Raw genomic sequence first — 20,515 nt, forward strand, 5'->3', positions numbered from 1 at the left:
CCAACCAAATGATTTATAATATGTCCCTGTTACCTCTCGTCCCATCCCTGGGCACCCCTGAGGAGTCTGGCTCCACCTTCACGCCTTCCTGTCAGGCAGCTGGAGGCAGCAGCAAGACCTGTCCTAACTCTGCTAAAGCCTGACCAGCCCCTCCTCCTTGGGAGCCCCGCACTCCATCTCCTAACACCCACTAACACCAGGAGGTACAGAAGCATGAGAAAAAAGTGAAACGGGCAAAAAGCGAGTTAGGTGAGTGAGCGAAGTCAACTGGTGGTGGGACCCATCCTGACAGGAACTCTGTGACAGTCCTCTGGGGTGACAGTAACCCCAATATCATTAGACGGGGTGCAGTCTGGGAGCAGATGCTGCCGGGAGGATACACCACGATGGGCACGGCACTAGCACGCTGTCTCTGCAAGCTGCTGTTTTTAACATCTTAAGATTTTTAAGATTTGAGCAGAGATACCTCCTGGGTTTGGAGTTCCTACTTGGGAAATCAGAGAGGAGAAGCCAGAAATTATTCCAGTCACACCAGATTTTTCTTACTATGCAACCACACCAACTCCCCACCTGCCAGGCTAACAACTGGCCAAAAGAATGGAGCTCAGGGTACCTGCAAGCTGAGAAGCGGCTGAACGACTTGCACAGAAGGACCCTGCAGCACCAGGTCCACAGCTGATGCTGGAAAACTGGCTCGTGGATGCACCACGGGTCTCCTGTGTGACCCTGGATAAGTCACTTCACCCAGGCCTCAGTCTCCCCTGCTGTACATGTGTCACATTTAACTGTCACAAGGACTGACTCACTGATGTCTAAGGCACTTGGAGATCCTTGCATATGGAGAAAAACCATGAAAAGGACACACACTGTGGAGAGAATATTGACCCAAGAGAGGGGCCGACACGCACCTGTGCTCCCACCCACCAACTCCACACAGCACATGAGGTCCACGGTGTTTATAACACATGTAGTACAGACAAGGTGATCTTTCTACTGCTAGAAACAGAGAGGAGAAAGATACCAGAGATGAGTCTATCCGGGTATTTCTGAATAGTGTTCCCAAAGGATCTCAGGATGAACTTGCTTCCACTAGGAAGGATCAATTGTTTGCTCTCGGAAAGGCCACCCAAATACTGGGCAATACAGCTTTCAGGCCGGAAAAACCACAGATGGGACAGGCTGTGATTTGCAAAGCCACTTGATTTCAGCAGCTCCGTTTGTTGCAAGTTTGCACGCTCCTCCTTCTTACCCTGATTCAGGGACCTTAGTCTCTCTTGCCCTAGGCTGGCCAGTGACACAGAAGGACAAGAAATAATGGAGCTATTCTCTTCAGTGCCTCGTAGCCATCAGTGGCTTTCAAGCAGTTCTCTGCCCAAGGATGGGAAGAACAAGTGGAGATGAAAACCATTCTCTCCCATGTCCATCTATCTCCAACAAGAGCTTTGGTCTTTTTCACTGGGATAGATTTCAGCACCGAGTGTGACAGCCCCAGCAGCAGCCCTCAGCCACACAGTGGCTCTACGCATTGTCACTCTGTCGTTTGGATGTAAACAGGGACAGCCAGCATGGTGCAGGGGCCGTCGGAGGCAGCCTGCAGCTCTGTCAGCGCCAAATTAGACGCCATGCTGTCGGGCTGCCCAGGAACAACAAGGTCCGAGTCTGCAGCTCCTGACCCACCAACCACGATGGACAGGACAGCGTCCGACTCCTGGAACGGTTCTTTGTTTGGGCCGCCTTCGGGGGGACTGTCCCCAGCAGCACCGTCCTTCAGCTCTGCCAGAGCCAGCTGGCTGGGCAGGGACAGGCCCGCCTTGCGCCCCCGCGCCACCCGCTTCTTCTGGGGCTTCCTGAGCTGCAGCTCCTTGTCCTTGGGTGATCCCAGCCGGCACTTGTGGTCCTTCATGTACTTGTGGCGCGTGAAGCCTTTGCTGCAGGTGGGGCAGCGGTATTTGTAGTTGCCGGTGTGCGAGCGCTGATGCTCTATCATGTGGGCTCGTCGGCTGAAGGACTTGTTGCAGTACTGGCACTTGTGGATCTTCATCCCTGCACAGAGCACCGGAGAGGAGAGCTCAGTTAGAGACCCTGCACCCAAAACCTGCACCGCACCGAGGGACCGCATGGCAGCTTCAGCTCCTCTTCCAAGGAGATGGTCCCTGATAGAAGTGAGGGGATATTGTGCCTGGCAAACTCGCAGTCAGAAAAGGGTGCGTGGCTACACCTTGAATCTCCGTGTTTGCAATGGGCTAAAACAATAGTTCTTACCTCAAGTAAGAGGATTAAATATCACCAGAAAAAAAGTGTCGGGTAATTGTCATGAAAATGCCAAACAATCTTAAACTCTGATTTTTTTCAAGTGTATTTGGCAAGTAAAACAAATCTGCTTTTTTTTTTCCTCTCAAGCATGGGAATGTAGTCTGAAACCAACCACCCATTGCACTGTCAGCACAGTCTCATCTGATCACGCTTTGCAGGGCTTTGGACATGACAGGCACAAGAAAAAACTTTCAGTGTTACCCCAAGAAACAAAAGTCAGAACGTTCCCTAGGGCAAGGGAATAATTTGTCTTTATTAGGACTGGGAACACATAGAGAAGAGAATCAAATCCCAGGAGACCTCCTTTTGAATGCGAGATCATATTGAGGAGGAGTGGACAGAGCACTCTGGATATTCATTTGATAGCAAACACCATAAGTAATCCAGCTCTGCTTCTGCATCTTGCCAGCAGGTGCTGCCTGCAGATTCATATTGCCTTAGAAAACAGACCCAAGCTTAAACACAGCTGTAAGTGCAAGCTCACTTAAACAGCACTGCCACAACAGAGATAAAAAAACCCCCTATAGCTAAGAATTAAGGCTATATATATCCAGGAAACACTGTACCACACATGGTGGAAAGTTCTCCCCCAGGGAACCACAGAGCAGTGGTGTTTGCTGAGCAGTGGGTAGGGGACGCCACAGGGAAAGCACCTGTAAGCAGCACCTTGCGCTTCTGGGGGTGTAAAGCAGAATCAGAGTTTGCTGTCTCTTGTTTCTCAGGCTTTCTCTGTCTGTAACACACTCCTGTGGCACCACTGTGAATCCCGGCCACTTTGTCCCCAGCCCCTGGCAGCACGGGCAGAGCTGCACTTACCTGAGTGGGACAGGATGTGGGCCTTCAGCTTGTCAGGCCTGTTGAACTCCTTATTGCAGCCCGTGTGGCTTCTGTAATGACAGTAAATGCTGGTGAGCAGCATGAATCAACTGAGGATCAATGTATAAACAGATCCACAACCCTCCTGTTTACCAGTACCCCATGGGTCCCTCAGTGTGGTTTCGGTAGGAGCTCCACTGTTTCAGCCCTTCTGGAGAGGGGCAAGAAGTAACCAGGCTGCTACAGGGACACATGGCTTCTATAAGACACATGGTCTGTGTCTCAGTACGAATGCTCCTAAAAACTGCAGGTTCAAGAACCCAGATGGTGACAGAAATACTTCGGAAGGAGCTACAAGGTGGCTGGAGCAGGGAGAAATCAGTCAGCCTGGGCCATCTCAGCGGGCCCACGGCTGTGCCACGGATTTGGGAACACTCTCAAACCTGGCGTTCTCCGGCTGCTGCGTTAGCTCTTGTGTTGCCAAGTGTTTTTTAAGACATGGTAATTGGGGAGAGCCCATCGTTCAGGCAACCCTGTGACTTGTGGTCAAGTAATACTCCTCTTCCCCAGTGCTCCCCAGGTGCAGCCCTCCCAAGCCTCCCATGAAGGCAGGCATTATTTTACAGGGCTTGATGAACTGAGATGAAATTATGTGGCCCTGCAGGAAGTCAACATGAAAGAACAGGGACTTCTGGGCTCCCAGTTTGACAGCACGCAGCATACCTGCTTCCCCAAGAAGCAATGCATTGGTAGATGCTACATGTGTACCCTGTGGTACCTGCAGGAGACTTGCTTTCCATGCCAAACCCATCCCAACCCCATGAAGACATGCCGCCATGCTGGAGACACGCTACGTACGAGAAGGGACATTTATATTTCTTAAAAGGCTCGTGGATCAGCATATGTCGCTTGAGTTTGTCTTTCCGATTGAAAGCTGCATCACACACTGAGCACTTAAAGGGCTTTTCACCTGGATAAAAAAAAGAAAGAAACCAAGAGTCAGGGAGAGTCCAGTCAGGCTAAACACGAGCCAGCAGTGCGACAAAGTAACCAAGAAAGCCACCAGCACCCTGGCTTGTGCCAGCACCGGTGTGGCCAGCAGGCCCAGGGCAGTGACCATCCCCTGTACTGGGCAATGGGGAGGCCCAACCTCAAATCCTGAGGTCAGTTTTGGGCCCCTCACGCCAAGAAAGCCCTTGAGGTGCTGGAGCGAGTGGAGAGAAGGGAACGGAGCTGGTGAGGGGCTGGAGCACAAGTGTGATGGGAGCGGCTGAGGGACCTGGGGGTTCAGCTGGAGAACAGGAGCTGAGGGGAGACCTTCTGATCTCTGAACTGCCTGAAAGGAGCTTGGAGCCAGGGGGGTCGGGCTCTGCTCCCCAGGAACAAGCGCCAGGAGCAGAGGAAACGGCCTCAAGTTGCGCCAGGGGAGGTTGAGGTTGGATGTGGGAACAATTTCTTCCCCAAAGGGCTGTGGGGCATTGGAACAGGCTGCCCAGGGCAGTGCTGGAGTCACCATCCCTGGAGGGGTTGGACAGACACGGAGATGAGGTTCTTAGGGACATGGGTTAGTGACAGCGTTGGGTTAACAGTTGGACTCAATCTTGAGGGTCTTTTCCAACCAAAATGATTCCCTAGAACTCGTATTACTACAAATGACTTATACAGTCAACTCTGTTACTCTGGTTATCAGGAGAACGGCCAGGGCATCACAGTACAGACTGAAATACAGAACCAGAGAGCACCGCAGTGCGCGGAGCCCGTACCCGAGTGGATGTGGGCATGCAGCTTGAGGTAGTGCTCCCGGCGAAAGAACTTTTTGCAGATCTGGCACTTGAACTTGCTGCCCCCACCATGCGTGGGGATGTGGCGCCGCAGGTACCTCTCGCAGGGGAACACCTGTTAACACACAAAACCAAAACTAAGAGCCAGCAGTGCACAAGGGACACCGCTGAGCCTGCGGGGCATGGGAGGTACGATCTGTACATAAAGCACCAGAAGTTCACAGTGACTGCTTTTATGGAAATGATGTGCTGAGGAAACCTTTAGTTTGCATAAGGAAAATCCAGATAGAGCTTAAAAAACAAACAAAACCCAGACAAACAGAAAAAACCACCACCTTCCTGTCTTTAAGAAATGCATTGGCTGAAACCTTGCTGCTAAATTTTGTACCACTATACTGCAGAGGACCAGTGCCCCAAACAGACACCCAGTCTCCCACTGGAACCAGCAACAGGATGCCCTGGGTAAGGACCCCCAATAGTCAGTACCTTCACTAGTACCCCCAGTAGTTAGTACCTTCCCACACTGTTAACTTCAATTAGTGCTTCTTGATCATCTGTTACCAAAGGCTGCCATTCGTGGTCTTTATAAAGCCAGTATGAACGGTGCCTTTGGCTAATGGGGATACTGGAGACACCCAAGCTAAGTGAATTCCCAGCAGCTCCATGTGTGTCCTGTGCTGAGGACCCAGAGCTGGACCAGCACTGCAGGGGGGTCTCACCAGAGCGGGGCAGAGGGGCAGGATCCCCCCCAAACCTGCTGCCCATGTTGCTGGCAATGCTGCCCAATGCATCGTTACATACACGTCCTAGACCGGCTCAGGCAGCCGTCACTCACCCACCTTTTGGCAGTGAGGGCAGGGAAAGTTGTGCGTTGCCGTCTGCAGATGGTGCTCCAGGGCTTCTGGGGTGGAGTACTTATTTACACACTTCACACACCTGAATTCGGAGAGAAAGGACACAGCCTGTGAACGAGGCTGTAGCCAGCAAACCACACACGGCCGGCAGAGCCCAGGCAGGGCTGCCCAGCTCACCAGCCACCATCCAGGTTGGTTTTTGACAGGGTCAGTTTGGTACAGACAACACCACCACCACCCAGGTGCTCTGAAACCTCAGCAACCCCCATGGCCAGAACACACTCATACTTAACATCCTTCACCAGGGGGAGATGCTGGGAAACTGGAGAAGTTTTCAAATTGCTAGTGCTCTTCCACACAGACACCCATGGGAGCACCCAGGCATATATTCCACATTGCTTCCTCACGGAGACAAGCCCTAAGTAACTACTTTACCTTACTTAAAACACCTCATTTCATCTTCATTGCACAAAGAGAGCAGCTCCCAGTGAAGCGGCTGAGAGTGGGGTTACAGCCCAGCAGCCACGTCACCCATGGCTGGGGCAGCCACAAGGTGACACTCTCCCATGTGAGGTCTCCAGCACCTGACAAAGCTTCAGCTCATGTCACCACCTCTCCCACACTACCTGGGCCTTCTCCACCCACCTCACCTGTTCTCAAACATCCTGGCAGAGTTTCTGTCAGAAACCTCTGCCAGAGCTGCCTGACACTGGTCAATGGGGACATGCACCATCGACGGTGAACGCAGAGGCACTTGCACAGCGTATCTGCTGTGAAACCCCTTTTCCTTAGATCAAACTAAAACCTTCTCAAACAGAAGCAGTGTTCTCATCTCAAAGATTCCTGCTAGCAAGCTGTAGGATGAAGCTCCACTACGCAAGAAGTAGCAAATTATTTATTCCATGAAGCTCCAAGGTGACTTCAGGATCCTCTGGGCTTCCTACTCTTCCTGTCTGTCTCTACAGGCAATTTAAAAGCTCCAGATGGCTCTTTGTGAACTCCTCACCCCTTCCCTCTATACTAACAGAAAGGTCTTCCCTAGTAAAAGACCCCGTGGCAGCAAAGGGATAGGAGAAATAACTCATTTTACCTGGGCACAGCTCCTACAACCCACACACCCTTTGCTGCAGGTGTTTACGAATCGTAGAAAACAGGCTGGGAACTGGCTCTCCTGGGTCTCTTGTCCAGCCCAGCACACATTCAGCTGTGCCCATCTCATTCTTGACTGGTGATAAAAGCATTCACAGTCCTGATCTCAGCCTTTCACTGTTGTTCGGAAAGGTTCCTTGCACTCAAAGTGCTTTGCCCCAGCAGCCTAGTGCAGGGGCTCCCCACGTGCCACCTGGGTGCCCAAAAGAACCGTGGATGCTGGACACACCCCTCTTCCCTTTAATGTCCCCACCGCTCTCAGCCAAACACACTCTGCACCCACTCACTCCTACAAGCCTTGTGAGCACCGATTGCTACTGTACTTGTACACGGCCACATCCTTCTTGGGGCTGTGCTGGGGCAGCAGGCTGTGGGAGTACTGGTGGACACCCAGCTCATACAGGGAGGGGAAGTCCTTGCTGCAGAGGTGGCAGCGATAACTCAGCTCCTCCTGGTGGCTCTTGATGTGCTCAAGGAAGGACTCCAGCTTCTGGAAGGTCTGAGCGCAGGTTTTCACCACACACTTGTACACCTGGGCGAACAAAGGAGAGTGACTGGAGCGGCACACTGTGGGAAAAAGCAGGGAAAATCCTCTGCCTCCTTTTCGGAAATCGTTGCCACTGGGTCATTTACAAAAAGGGACCACTGTCCCTTGAGCCACTGTGCTGGAGGACAGCTGAGCTGATGTTATGAACGAAGCAGCATTGCAGTTCCCAGGGCTTCCCACCGCGGCCACGGGGCTGTTGGCATTCTGTCAGGGCACAGCAGTGAAACCCTGCCCTGCGCTGCAGCACAACACAATGTGGGGGTAAAACATCCCCTTCCTCTGAGGAACAGTCTTTAAGGAGCAGCGCAGAGCAGCTCAGCGTCAAAATGTGGCTGACAGCTCCAGGTGAAGACAACAGCAGAACCTCCTGGGAGCTGGATGTTCTGCAAACGCAGACTGTCAGGGCACTCCCCCAGGAAACCACAGTGGGAGAAAGGGGTGTCGGTATGAGCGCCTAAAACCACTCAAGTGGGTCCACAACATCCCAGCAGTGACTGTTGCACAACCTGACAGTTGCCACCTACGCTGAAAATTTTGGACTTTGCTTCTTCTCTAGCCACCCAAACCTGCTTGGCTGACTTCTCACTCAGCAGGGTGGAGGCAGCGGAGCTTTTCAAAGCCACGCTGACCACACAGCTGCAACCCAGACATGCAGTGAGCCAAGCAGCATGCGAAGTGCCAGCAGCTTTGCAGAGCAGGAGGCTCAGGACAGACCCTGGGAGCTGGTGTGCTATATGAAGCCCGTCCCAGCCCCGCCACCAACACAGAGCACCCTCTGTTCCTACCTGCTCGTTCTTGTGCTGTGTCATGTGCGATTTGAGCTGGAAATAGGTGTTGAATTTGCTGGGGCAGAACTGGCACTGGTAAGAGCTATCGATCAAGACAACCTGCTTGGCTTCCAGTTTGCCTGCCTTGCTCTCATCCAAGGGGCTCATGTCTTGGGGTGGTTCTGCTGGGTTCGTTGAGGGCTGAGTCAAACCTGGAGAAAGGGAGAGACAAAGTCACAGCCTGACCACAAGACAGCTCAGAAAGCTGCTGTGCAAGTGCCACGCTGCCAAGACACACCAGGCCTGACTCTGGGGACAGGCTCTTCCTTCTTAAGACAGAGTCTTTAGATCAGACAAATCTCACTCTCTAACAGGGTCACTTTAAATCTTGTCTACAGATTCCCAAGGGCTCTGACTACTCCGTCTTCCTCTGCTTGACCCATCCTATCTTTCCAGGGACGCAACTGCGGAGTAGTCAGCAGGGCAGGCCCCTGACAGGGAACCAGAGCTGGATTCACTCCCATCTCCGGCAGGAGACAGGAGGTAAGATCCAGCCAGCAGCAAACAGTCCGTGATATCTGCAGAGAGCAGCTCCAGTGGGGCCTTCTCCTCGATGTGACATTGTCACAGTGTCCTCTTCCCCACCACAGCTGGGGGCACCCAAGGATGTACCTACTAGCTGAAGTTGAGCAAATGTGACTCGCTCCTCTAGTGTGTGCTGCTAAACCCCATGGGAGGAATGCAAACAGCTCCTGCCTCCCCTCCCACCCTGTGTGGAGGTGCAGGGACGTGCAGACTCCTCACACCGCTGCTCTGCCCCCGGCATGTGCCATCCCCAGGCAGCAAACCTGCATTCTCCTCGTCCTCTGGCTGGTTGGGATTCAAGGCCATGACCTGCACCGTGATGGAGTTGCGGGAGATGGTGCACCCCAGCCCTGGAGGCCACACTTTATGGGTTTGCATGTGCTTCTTCACATTGGACTTCTGAGCGAACGCTCGGCCACACACAATGCACTGGAAGGGCTTCTCGCCTGTGTGACTGGAGGCAGAAGGCAGCGTGTCAGCAGCGGGCAGCGCGAGGGGGCAGCACCCAGGCAGGGACAGGGTGGCTGCTGCAGGACTGTGCTGAGCACTCTGTTCAATCTATCAGCACCCAGACCAGCCAAACAAGGGCTTAAAGACGATTAATCAGAGTTAGTGGATTGTCAGAAGCCTGGGGAAACAAGCCTGGTGCACAGACAAAACACTCGCGGTCTGGGGGTGACAGGGAATCAAAGGAAGAAGTGGGAGAGGAAGAGAGCTCTGCAGCATCAGGACATTCACTGCCAGGGTTTCCACACGGATCTCAGGGACTCCATCACTTTCTCAGAAGTACAATCCTTCTCCCCGCCACTCTTCCCTCCCCTGCACACGTCTATTCTAGCTTGCGGCCCCTGAACTCCCTGAATTTGCTCTTCCCTGTCTGCAGCAGAAAGGTCTTTCTACCCTGCCCTTTTGCTGCAGGAGAAAACACGGACTCTAAAACACAGAGTCTGTCATGTGAAGAGTCCAGGCTGGGAAGGGGAGAGTCTGTCATGTGAAGAGTCCAGGCTGGGAAGGGGAGCAAAACCACCACTTGTTTGTTCTCATCTGTCCCAAGACCAACAAGTGCTGCAGAGGGAAACTGAAGATTTCACCTGCCTCCTGCCAGACAAGAGCTCTCTTGTAAGAGCTCCTGATATAGACATTGAGCTTGGCCTACAGTTGGCTAACACCATCAAACATGAAGGCCGTAGCTTGCTAGGGAGGGAGAAGAAAGGGCAAAGGCAAGCAGCAGAGATGCTGCTGCTCCAGAGATCAGGTGACAACAGGTCTGGCTTTCAAGGTCTCATCAGTGAGGAAAACAAGTCTCCAGTCACAGCCCATAATCAGCAAGAAGATTACATCCGCGATGCAGCCTTCACCCCCGCCACTGGGAAAAGGTGTCCTGGAGGAAGGGGGATGAAGGATCACCTCCCAGTGCTGCACAGATTCCGGGACGTGACTAACACAAGGTCTGCTGGACTGTGCAGGCTCCCTCAGAGTCTGGGCTAGTGGCACCGTTACCTTCTGATGTGCTGCTGCAGGTCGAAGTTCTTGGTAAAGGCCTTGTCACAGTAAGTGCATTTCAGCTTGGGGGACTTGGGTTTGCCTGAAAGAACAAGAGCGCACACAGAAATGAGAACACGTGGCACAGCACTGTCACCTCAAGACACGCCTATTCAAGGCCAAGAATAAAGGGCTTATGAAAGGATAAGATCTGCCTGGCCAGATTGGGTGGAGGTTACAGGCATAAATATTTATTCAACACAGCCTGAGCTAACTCTAGAAGTCCTGAGGAGAGTAGCAATGGAGGGACATCCTGCAGGGCATCCCCTGCAGGCACTAACTGCTCCAGGGACCCTTCCAGTTGTGCTACACAGCACCTACTTCAAAGGCATGTTAGGCATTGGGAAAAGACCCAGGATTAGTGAGAGGAAGGGCCCCAGGTCTGTCTGTCTCCCACGAACTCCCCAAGGTCAGCCACCAGCCAGCACACAGGCATCCAGAAGATCGGTCAGTCCCATTTTCTAGCTACTGTGATGGGGTATAAACCAAGGGCCTGCTGAGCCCTTGGGAAGAGTCTTCAGGGCCAGACCACACCCAGCCCACCTCCTGTGGCCAGGCAGACTTCCATGTGTTACACAGACCAATCTCTAACACTTTACTTGACAGGATCTCCCCATTTCAGGTGTGATCCCATAGGTGTGCAGCTGCATAGATTTAGCACAAGCTTGCCCACGTGGTAGCTCGGTGAAAGTCCTTCACATGTGCTCAGAGGTGACAGACAAGAAGCACATCCACACTTTCACCTGCTCTTGATAGCCTGGGGCAGAGTATCGTGCTCCTCCTCCGGTGGCACTGCATTGCGCCTGGAGCGCCTGTGGCTCAGCAGCCCACTGCAGGACACGCACAGACTGGTGCAAAGTGCTGTAAGGACACGTACCTTCCTGCAGCCCGCTCTCGTTTTTGCAGCGCCGACTTTTGGCAGCAGAGGCAGAATCAAAACCAACCACGCCGCCTCCTCCTGTGCTGGTCAAAGGTGTGGGGGTGCTGGTGCTTTTGGGCTTGAACCCCTGTTTCCCAGGGCTGTACACAGGAGGGGAAGGGTACACAGGACTCTCCACACACTGGCTTGGTACCTGCAAGAGTGCCATTTATCAGAGGAAACAGCTTTGCTACACAGAGTCACCCCATGCCCTGCCCTCCATCCCACTGCCACACCAGACTATCAGTCTGCGTGAGTTTTCTGCCTCCTGCCAAACTGGATCAAACTTCTGGTTCCCCAGTCCAGCTATTTGTCTCTAACTAAAACAAACACCCTGCACAGTGTGAAACTCTCCTGCTGAAAATCACAAAGTATCCAAGAGTTATTACAGCAGGAACACAACAGCAAAGAAACACTCTGAAGGAGCGGTGGAGTCCCTCATCTATGTCCTATGCCTAGAAGAGTTTCTCATGCCTCTGGAGGTTACCAGAATGATCAGCCCTGACGCCGTGGGTTGATGTGGTTTGAGGGAATTTCTGTTGCCCACCCCAATAAATTAACACACAGCATAAAGCATCAAACATCCCCCTCCATTTCTGACACTGACACTGCCAGATCACATGCTAGCCACAAAGATAAGGCAGACAAACCTCCGTCACGCTGTTTCTGTTGTGAATGGTAAGGTTAATGTGGAGCCTGTGAACAGCTGACCCACTGGTAAATCCAGCCCTGCCTGTGTCTCTCTTTAAGAACAGCTGCCTTGTCAAGCCTGTTAATATTTAGACTGGCTTTTTTCTCTCCACTTAAGCCTGCAGTGCACAGGGCAGTGCTCTGCAGCCCCCTGGGAGGTGAGACACTCTCCTCAGCTCCCTCTCACTCCCTACACCTGCACGTATCCCTCGACCACAGGCCCACGCCAGCCAAGCTCTCCATCCCTCTCAACCATTTCTCTTGGTCTCAGGAACCTCTTGCCAACATCCTTCTGTTCAGCACCCTCTCCCAGAGGAAATAATCATTGTCAAATCCCAGACTCTAATTCTGCATTTCTAGTCCAGGTGGCTCCCGAGCAGCCCTGCTTGTCGGCAGAGACCCAGGAGGACCGAGCCCCCGCGGACAGCCCCCGGCCTTACCTCCATGGGTGGGTAGGGCGGCATCCCCAGTGTCGGGATCTCCACGGCGCTGTTTGCTGCCATCGGAGCCGGCGCACTGTACACCTCCACCACGCCGCCACCAGCGCTGGGCTGCCCCGGGGCCCCCAGGCTTGGGGGAGGAGGTGGTGGAGGCTGAGGAGGGGGTGGCGGCGGGGGAGGCGGAGGCGGGGGGGGCTGGGACAGGTAGCCAGCCCCAGCGTGCATATTCAAGCTGCTCTAAAACCAGAACGGGGAGAGACACAGACAGATAAAATGTTGAAAACACAGCAGCAATGAGTTGGAGGGGCTGCTCCCTCACACACGTCCCCAGTCCCAATTCAAAACGGCACAGTGACAATGTCCTGACAACGCAGCCCTGTCCAATGGCCAGGCTGGACCACACTGTGCTGGCATGACCGGCCAGTAGACATCATCTCACAGAATCACAGAATGTTAGGGATTGGAAGGACCCTCTAAGGATCATCTAGTCCAATTCCCACCATGAGATCTACTCCAAAATCCAAGCACTCAAGCCGCACTGCTTTTTTTATTGCTTTGTTTTTAAAGCTTTTAATCCTTCTGGTTACAAAGAAGATTTTCAGAGTGTGGCAAGTGCATACAGCCTGGCCAGCCACGGGGGGAACCCAAAACAACCATCCCAGGAGGAAAGGAATCCATGGGCCAAACTGACTAGGGCTCTGGAAGCCAACCTTTGTATGGGGGTGCAACAAAAAGCTGGAGAGACCACGTAACAAAGATTTGGGCATCCAGCAACAAGGACACCAGGAGAGAGCAGGCCCTGGAGCTGTCCTGTCATCTACCCATCGCTCCTTCCCGAGCCTGGCTGTCACCCTGGGAGGTGCCCAGGATTCAGCATGGAAGCAGATGTGTCAGTCTGACTGACCAACAGGGCTCCCCTTTGCAAGCATGGCCTCACGTGTGCCCCTTACCTGCACCGGGGGCTGCACCGTCGGCATGGGCTGGTCCAAGGATGTAAAAGCAGACATGGCAGACATCAGCACCTCATCACTAACTAAGATGTTCCCTTGCACCAGAGTCTGGATCAAAGGTGATGGAGGAACGGTGATATACGTAGAAATTTGCTGAAAGGAAAAAAGGATGCGTTGTTGACCAGCAACAGGACAAAATAATAAACAAGAAGTGATGGCACTGCTTTTCACTGAACCTCGGAGTCTCTCTGGTGAGCCACGGTAATTATCTACAGCTTCCTGCTGAGTCCGTGGTAGTTTCTAGCTGCAACAGTAAGGCAGCTCCAGAAAAATTATTCAGAAAGGGAGGTAAAAAAGATCATAGTGGCTTGGGAAAGTGGCCACTGGTTACAATTCAAATCAGGGGTTATTAAACAAGATCTGGAGGACAAACTGGTGGCAGACAAGTTCAGACTTTTCCTGGGTGCTTTCCCCAGCTAGGGATGCTGGAGAACTGCGGGAGGCTGCTCTGGCTGCAGACACTGAACATCAGGCTCATGTGGCTGGAGCCAGATTATAGGAGGGGAAGGAGACTGTCCCATTTTCTGGGTGGAAACAACCCACTTTTGCAGCACCATCCACTGGCACTATGTTAATTTGAGAAAAAACAGCTGGTTCAAAAGCACTTTGGAAACCACCACGGCTGCAGGCATGGTACATCAAGCACAAGTGACTCTCCTGAGAAGTCCGTTGGGAAGAAGAGCTACTCCAGAGAGGATAATTGCTTAACGCTCATCACACCACGTTACCTGAGCTTATTTGCGGAAGGCTGAGGGGGGGATGCAGGGGTGAGGCTGCCAGATGCTGCCTCCTCTCCTGCCCACGAGCCAGATCACAGCCCAGGGCACAGCAAGGGCCGTTCCACCCCCAGCACCACACAGCGAGCACGCAGGGACGCGGCCAGCCTGCCAGGCCATGACACTGGGGCTGTCCAGTACAACCAAAGCCTGGCTGTAACACAGACACGATACAAACCCCCCTGTTATGAAAAAAACAGCTATCAGAGGATACCTCACTGCAGAGGACCCACCAGATTTAACCATGAGATCCAAACCCAAGAGGACTGCAGCTGAGCCTCCCAGAAGAGAGGTCAGTCATGAGGTGTCCCTGATCTAAAAGCGATGCCCAGAGCTCCCACCTCCCCAAACCACAGCAGCAGAGTGGCAGAGTCTCTGCCCACACCACGGTACCTGCCGGCTGGCGCTTGGAGCCTGCTGCACCGACGTGATGGACGGGGTGTACACACTGTTGTTGGCCAGCGAGACCGTGGCGAGGGAAGGGGCGTTTCCCTGGCACTGCTCTCTCTTGTGGGTCATGAAGGCAGGCAACGAGTTGAACTGCTTCTTACACTTCCCACAGAGGAACACGTCTTCGTCATCTGCAATTAAGAGGACCAGATCACTGCTTAAGGTTTTCTTCTGCATTCCCCAGTGCTATAACTAGTAACCAGAGCCATAGAACAGACACCTTTTGGATCTTAGCATGTCCAGGACATCACCATCAGGAGAAATAAGCTGCACAGGCCAAACTGTCCCTCCTCCCCAGTCCCAAACTCTCCCTAACATCACCTGATGTGATTTAGCCCATCTCCAAAAACCACCATCTCCTTGTGACAAACTGAATCCCATTGTCTGTCTTCTCATCCCAAAGACATGAACAACCAACCCAGTTCCTATAGCACCCTCTGCTTTTAGTCAAAACAGTTTCTTTCCAAAGCACCTGCCTTATGCCAGCTGAGGCAGATTTTATTACTCAGGTTGCACAAAGGAAGAGCAGTAACTTGGATCAGGGCGCAGCTTTGTGTCAGACTGCTAGTCTTTGGCACTTGCACTTGACATTGGAAGCAGAAAGAAGACAACCCAGTTACCATGTCCTAGATGAAATTCGCAGTGTTAGCAAACCACACAAGCACACACCATTCTGCACTTCACGAGGCTCTACCTCCTGCCTGACGCACAGCTCCAGCAGAACATTTCTGGGGACACAGACTGTAACTCCAGGGGATAACTTGGTACCCACCCAGCGAGTCCTGGTCGAGCACTGTGAGCTTTCACGTACACATGAACAACCAGCTCCCGTATTCATTCACACAGGTGAGGTACTTAATGACTGAAGTCGTTGTACATCCTCAGAGGATAAGGGATTACATTAAAAATGTGAACAGTAACAAGCACTAGTGGCAGAGAGAGTGGCTGCTCCCTCCTTTCATGCCTTTATTAGAAAAGTGCAGTCAAGTCTATTGTCATGACCACCTCCAAAAGCACCTCTGCTCTCTTGGGCACTTGCCCTCTTCCTCCTGCACTGCCAGCTGCTCTGACAGTCACACGTGCATGCTGTAGGAAGAAACCTGTGGCTCCTACCCCTCTTCGCTCTCTCGTGGTGCCACCAGGACTCACCCATCGACTGAATGGCGGTGGACGAGCTGACATTTTGAGCAGATGGATCCGCTACACCTCCCTGACCATCCAATAAGGACTGCACCGCCAGCACCGTCTGATTGTCCATTCCTGAAAGGAGACACAAGCACGGATGGTAAATTGGGCACAGCCCAAACATGGAGCACTCACGAGTCATGGGGGAAGCCGCTTGCCAGCTGCTGCTGTCTTCTCCGCAGAGCCACTCTCACCTTCTCATCGCCCTTCGCTCCACAGCATTAACTGTCACCTAAAGCAACACCCCCACCTGCCTCTGCACGCTCCTTTGATATATGGGGGGAAGGCCCAAAGAGGGCTCGGGCTCAAGCATCTGCTGCAGAGCAGAAGGATGCTTAAAAATGGGGGTATGAAAAGAGCTAGGAAGTAGATATTTGGGATGTCACGGACCAGCTGGGGTAGCATCCTGTGTGGATCTGCCTGGCAACAGTGTGACACAGGACAGACACCGCTGATTTTGCTGATTACAAAATCCTTGATGTACAGCAACTCTCTCTCAGCAGCAGCGTTAGAAAGGCCACCCCGCTTCCAAGACCAGCATTCCCGGATCTGATCAGACACAGGGATACGAACTACAGGAGGATTTAAAAACAGCTTTAAGAAGGAAATACTAAATGTGGGTTCTTGGGAGATGCTTTGCGGGGGAACCTACTCAGCCACCAGTTGCCACCCCAGTATTGGGACACGCAGGAGAGCAAGACTGTGGCTGCCCCACAGGCTCCTCTCAAGCAAGAGCTGCTGGTTGCCCTCTCTTGTTTCTATTTCCCTCGGGACTCCAGGAGAGCACACACATCCAGCCAGATTTGTTGTCAGAGTCAGCTCACTTGCTCTGGCACAAATATTTTTTGCTACAGCTGAAATGTCCTAAAATATTCCAGACAAATACAGGAGATGGGGACTGCTCATCTAGGGAGACAACCTGGCCAGCAGCACCTAACTGATGGATCAAGTCCGACAGATGTAAAGACACATAGAACAACCTGATTACGGAAAAAAAATAGTGAAAAAGAGTGTTTTTTATGCACCACTCCTCCCTACCATTCTTTTAAGACACGGAACCCAAGAATACAATAAATTGCATGTGAGGGTTTTATGTTCTACCTTGAAGGTGAAAAGAAAGGTGGGGGTTCCTAGGTTGTCTTTTACTTTTCTTCAAGATCTTTGCAGAACAAAACTGTAATGCTCTCAACTCAGAATTATGTGCCACAGTAAAAAGAAAAACCTATCAGTCCGATGATTTCCGAGCAGTGAGGCCAGGGCAGCTCCTGACAAGAGGTCGCTCGGCAAACGGCGCCAGGAAGGGCAGTTAAACGCCGTAACAGGTGACAGCAAAAAGGAACCGCAGCAGCAACTACTTCATCTTCCCATCGCACGTTCCTCTTGTCATTTTAAACTTGCTCCCAGACAAGCAGGATGCTATGTTCCCAACAGGGAACACCCATATAATCCACAGCATTTTAAAGATACTCTAAATACTCATTTCTCCTACATCTCCAGTGTGAAGCAAGTAACACTATGACTCCTTGAGCACCTTTTTTATCATTTCACCAGGAAGAGGTTGCAAACGCTGCTTGTGGCCCTGGCAGGGAGGCAAGCGCTGCTCTGCAGCTGCTGGGCAGCGGAGGGCACGAGCAGCTACTGGAAAGCAGCGGATGACGCTGCTTCACATGCTACCACTAAATTCCCCCTGTGCCTATGGGAACCCTTCCACATAAATCACAGGGAGGCGCAGCAAAGCTGCAGGTCCAGTTCTGCAAGCCCTGGCTCGCACAGAGAGCTGCAGCCACCTCGCAGCACAGCCCCGCCGGCAGAACAGCACTGGAGCACTCCTGGGGGGATCTTCTCACGCCGATCGAAGCCCTGCTTTCAAATGGACTTCCTCTCCTACAAACACCCTCCTGTTCGACCGCAAAGGCAGCGCTGCAGGCTCTTGTTGGCACAGACGAACCAGAGAGTGAAAGAGAGCAGTCATTCTGCAGTAGAAATAAGCCAGCAGGACGCAAAAGAAAAAGGAGGATCAAAAATTCAAGTTTCCTATATTATGGGGATAATTAAGAACAGCTTGCATCAATGCTTGCACTCTTGCTGTGCCTGGCAGCGGACAAGTGGGTTTCCTTCTGGGACACGGCCAGATCCTCCAAATAAAAAAGCCACATGATGATCCTGCTCGCAGGAAGAAGCTTCAGGAGAGTCCAGGACCTGAAGACAGGTGACAACGGCGCAGCAGCATTGTCAGCGTTACATTCAACCTTCTGCCGGAGAATAGTGGCCCAGGACAACAGAAATACATTGCACTTCATTCATTCGGCAATTTTTGCAAATGTCCATGGAGTCCCTGCAGTTTCACAAGGTAAACACATGACACCACGCTTAACGCAGAGGGAAATCGCCAAGTTCAAGGTTCAGTAACCCACGAAGGCAGTTACTTGGTTACACAGATGCCGTTCACGGCCATCCACGGACTCCAGGAGAAAGCTTTGGATCGATCCTGCACTCACATCTCTCAGTTTAGAGAGAGAAACAAGACTGTCTGTTTCACCCAGGTGCTACTTTCCCCTCATGCCCTTAATTTTATGCATCAAGCCCTTTTTTCCCGCTGACACGAGCACCAGGTGCTTTAGTGGCGACTGAAGGCGCATCTCTCCCCTAGCGCACCTGCTGAGGCCACGGCTGCTCTCAGCACCGCACACAAATGCCAAGTCACCATCGACTTGTAATCGAATCAACAAAACAAAACAAACAAGCTCAGCTACTAAAAGCTGCCAATTATTGTGGGCTTAAAAAAAAAACCATGCTTTTTTTCTTAATTTGATGAAATGTTTCGTGCTCCTGAATTCTGCAATGAAACTCACACAATGAGGAGCTGATTGCAAACAGGAAATAAGGAACCTGGTTATACACAGTGCTGTCAAATGCACCAAGTAACCTGACAAAATAGAGAGAAACATTTCTTCTTCGCTCTTCTTTCTGCCGTTGCTGTCGCAGGTGCGGTTTGCAGAGCACAGGGTGATGATCACAGTGCGAGGCCTTTCCGCTAGCAGTGTTCCCACATGTAAAGGAAAATAAGTGAGTAATCCAATTTAGGAAATAAATGCCTTGTGAAATAGATTTTCTCCAAATGGGCTGACTCTGAGCTCAGTGTCAGGCTGCCACAGCTTAGCACATCCAAGAGTCTCCTTCTGATGGCACCTGCCTGTAACACACAGCGTCCCAGTGCTAAGCTGAGAGGAACACAAGCGCGACTCATTCACCTGCACAGCAGACAGGTGCGGGGAGGATCAGGGACCCCAGTACGCAGGGCACGGTGGGGTCCCAGAGAGCTGGCCACAGGGACTGATGGGAGGGCAAGGGGCACATGAGTGATGGGGGTGTCCTGGGGACTGGTGATCCCCTTCACTGGGCACAGAGACAGGGGGGACAGGTGTGCCACAGTGTGCAGGGCACAGGGGCAGGGAGGTGATGGAGTGCCCTGGGGTGGGGGCACAGGAGCAGGGAGGCCATGGGGCGCCTGGGGGTGCAGGGAGGCAACAGGGTTCCCAGGGTGGGGGCACAGGAGTAGGAAGGCAATAGGGTGCCTGGGATGGAGGCCACAAAGGCAGGGAGGTGATGGGGTGCCTGGGATGGGGGGTACAGGAGTAGGGAGGCGATGGGGAGCCCGGGATGGGAGGTACGAGGCAGGGAGGCGATGGGGAGCCCGGGATGGGGAGTACAGGGCAGGGAGGCGATGGCTGCCGCGGGGCACCGGGCTATCGGGGGCTGCTCGGTGTGCGGGGCACCGGGCCGGGCGGTGCGGGTGCCCCGACGCACGGGGCGGGGGCGGCAGGGGTGGCGTGAGGCACATGCCGGGGCACGGGAGGTGACGGGGTGCCCCGGGTGCCGCCGGGGGATGCCCGATGCGCTCCCGCCCCGCCCCCGCCGCGCGCACCGCCCGCCCGCCCGCCCGCCCCGGGGCCGCGCCGGTGCGCGCCGCCGCCGCCGCGGGGGGAGCGAAGGGGGAGCGGGGCGCGGTCTCGCGTTGCCGGGAGCCCCCCGCGCCGGGCCAGGCCTCACGGGGCGGCCTCACCGCGGCTCCTCGTCCCGGGCGGCGGCAGCGCGGTGAAGCGACGCTGGGCTGCGGAGCAAGGACAGGCGCATCCCCGCTGTCGGCCCGGCGCAGCCCAGCCGTGCTCGGCGCGGCGGCCCCGTTACCTTCCAGCGCCTCGAAGATCGCCTGCGCCATCTTGGAGCCGGGACGGCCGCGACCCGCCAGCCGGAGCGGGCACCGGGAGCGGCGCTGCCGCCCACCGCCAGGGGGCGCCCTCCGCCCGCGGCAGGGCCCGGGGAGAGCGGGAGGGGCGAGGGAGCGGCCCGGGGGGGGGACCCGCGGCTCTGGGCAGAGACACACCGGCCTGTGCGGCGGGGCCTGGCGGGGCTCTCGCGTTTAACTGGGGCCGCGGCGGAGCGGTGCTTCTGGCAGCGCCGCGAGGGTCCGCGGAGGCCGGGCCCCGCGGAGAAGGGCGGGAACTACACAGCGGTCACACCTGCCCCGCTCAGGCTCCCGGCGCGGCGTCTGCGAGTGCCCGCGAAGCCCCCGCCCCGCGCCCCTGCCGCGGGAGGCGCACGGCCCCGGCCCCATGACCCGGTGCGCTCACACCCCGCGGGGCCGAGCGCGGCGAGCGCAGACCCGCCGCCTCAGCGAGGGCACATGGGCG

At 54.0% G+C, this 20,515-nt stretch overlaps 1 protein-coding gene across 3 annotated transcripts; it reads right to left on the reverse strand.

Annotated features, from left to right (window-relative positions):
* Positions 1–941: 941 nt before the first annotated feature.
* ZNF341 (zinc finger protein 341) lies at positions 942–20,228 on the reverse strand. 3 transcript variants are annotated; one of them, XM_065031824.1, is made up of 15 exons: positions 20,013–20,228; positions 15,789–15,899; positions 14,583–14,770; positions 13,354–13,506; positions 12,404–12,640; positions 11,232–11,427; positions 10,313–10,397; positions 9,076–9,266; positions 8,246–8,439; positions 7,237–7,445; positions 5,750–5,846; positions 4,893–5,025; positions 3,988–4,099; positions 3,130–3,200; positions 942–2,043 (listed from the first exon to the last, which is right to left on the reverse strand). In XM_065031824.1, the coding sequence occupies exons 1-15, from the start codon at positions 20,041–20,043 to the stop codon at positions 1,529–1,531; spliced, it is 2,523 nt and encodes an 840-aa protein (XP_064887896.1). In that variant the 5' UTR covers positions 20,044–20,228; the 3' UTR covers positions 942–1,528. The 3 variants fall into 3 exon arrangements, with proteins under 3 accessions (XP_064887896.1, XP_064887895.1, XP_064887894.1); XM_065031823.1 differs by lacking the exon at positions 20,013–20,228 and adding an exon at positions 16,926–17,056; XM_065031822.1 differs by lacking the exon at positions 20,013–20,228 and having other exon boundaries at positions 15,789–16,147.
* Positions 20,229–20,515: the final 287 nt, after the last annotated feature.

The sequence above is a fragment of the Columba livia genome, chromosome 16, assembly GCF_036013475.1.
Source record: "Columba livia isolate bColLiv1 breed racing homer chromosome 16, bColLiv1.pat.W.v2, whole genome shotgun sequence".
Taxonomy (NCBI): Eukaryota; Metazoa; Chordata; class Aves; order Columbiformes; family Columbidae; genus Columba; species Columba livia.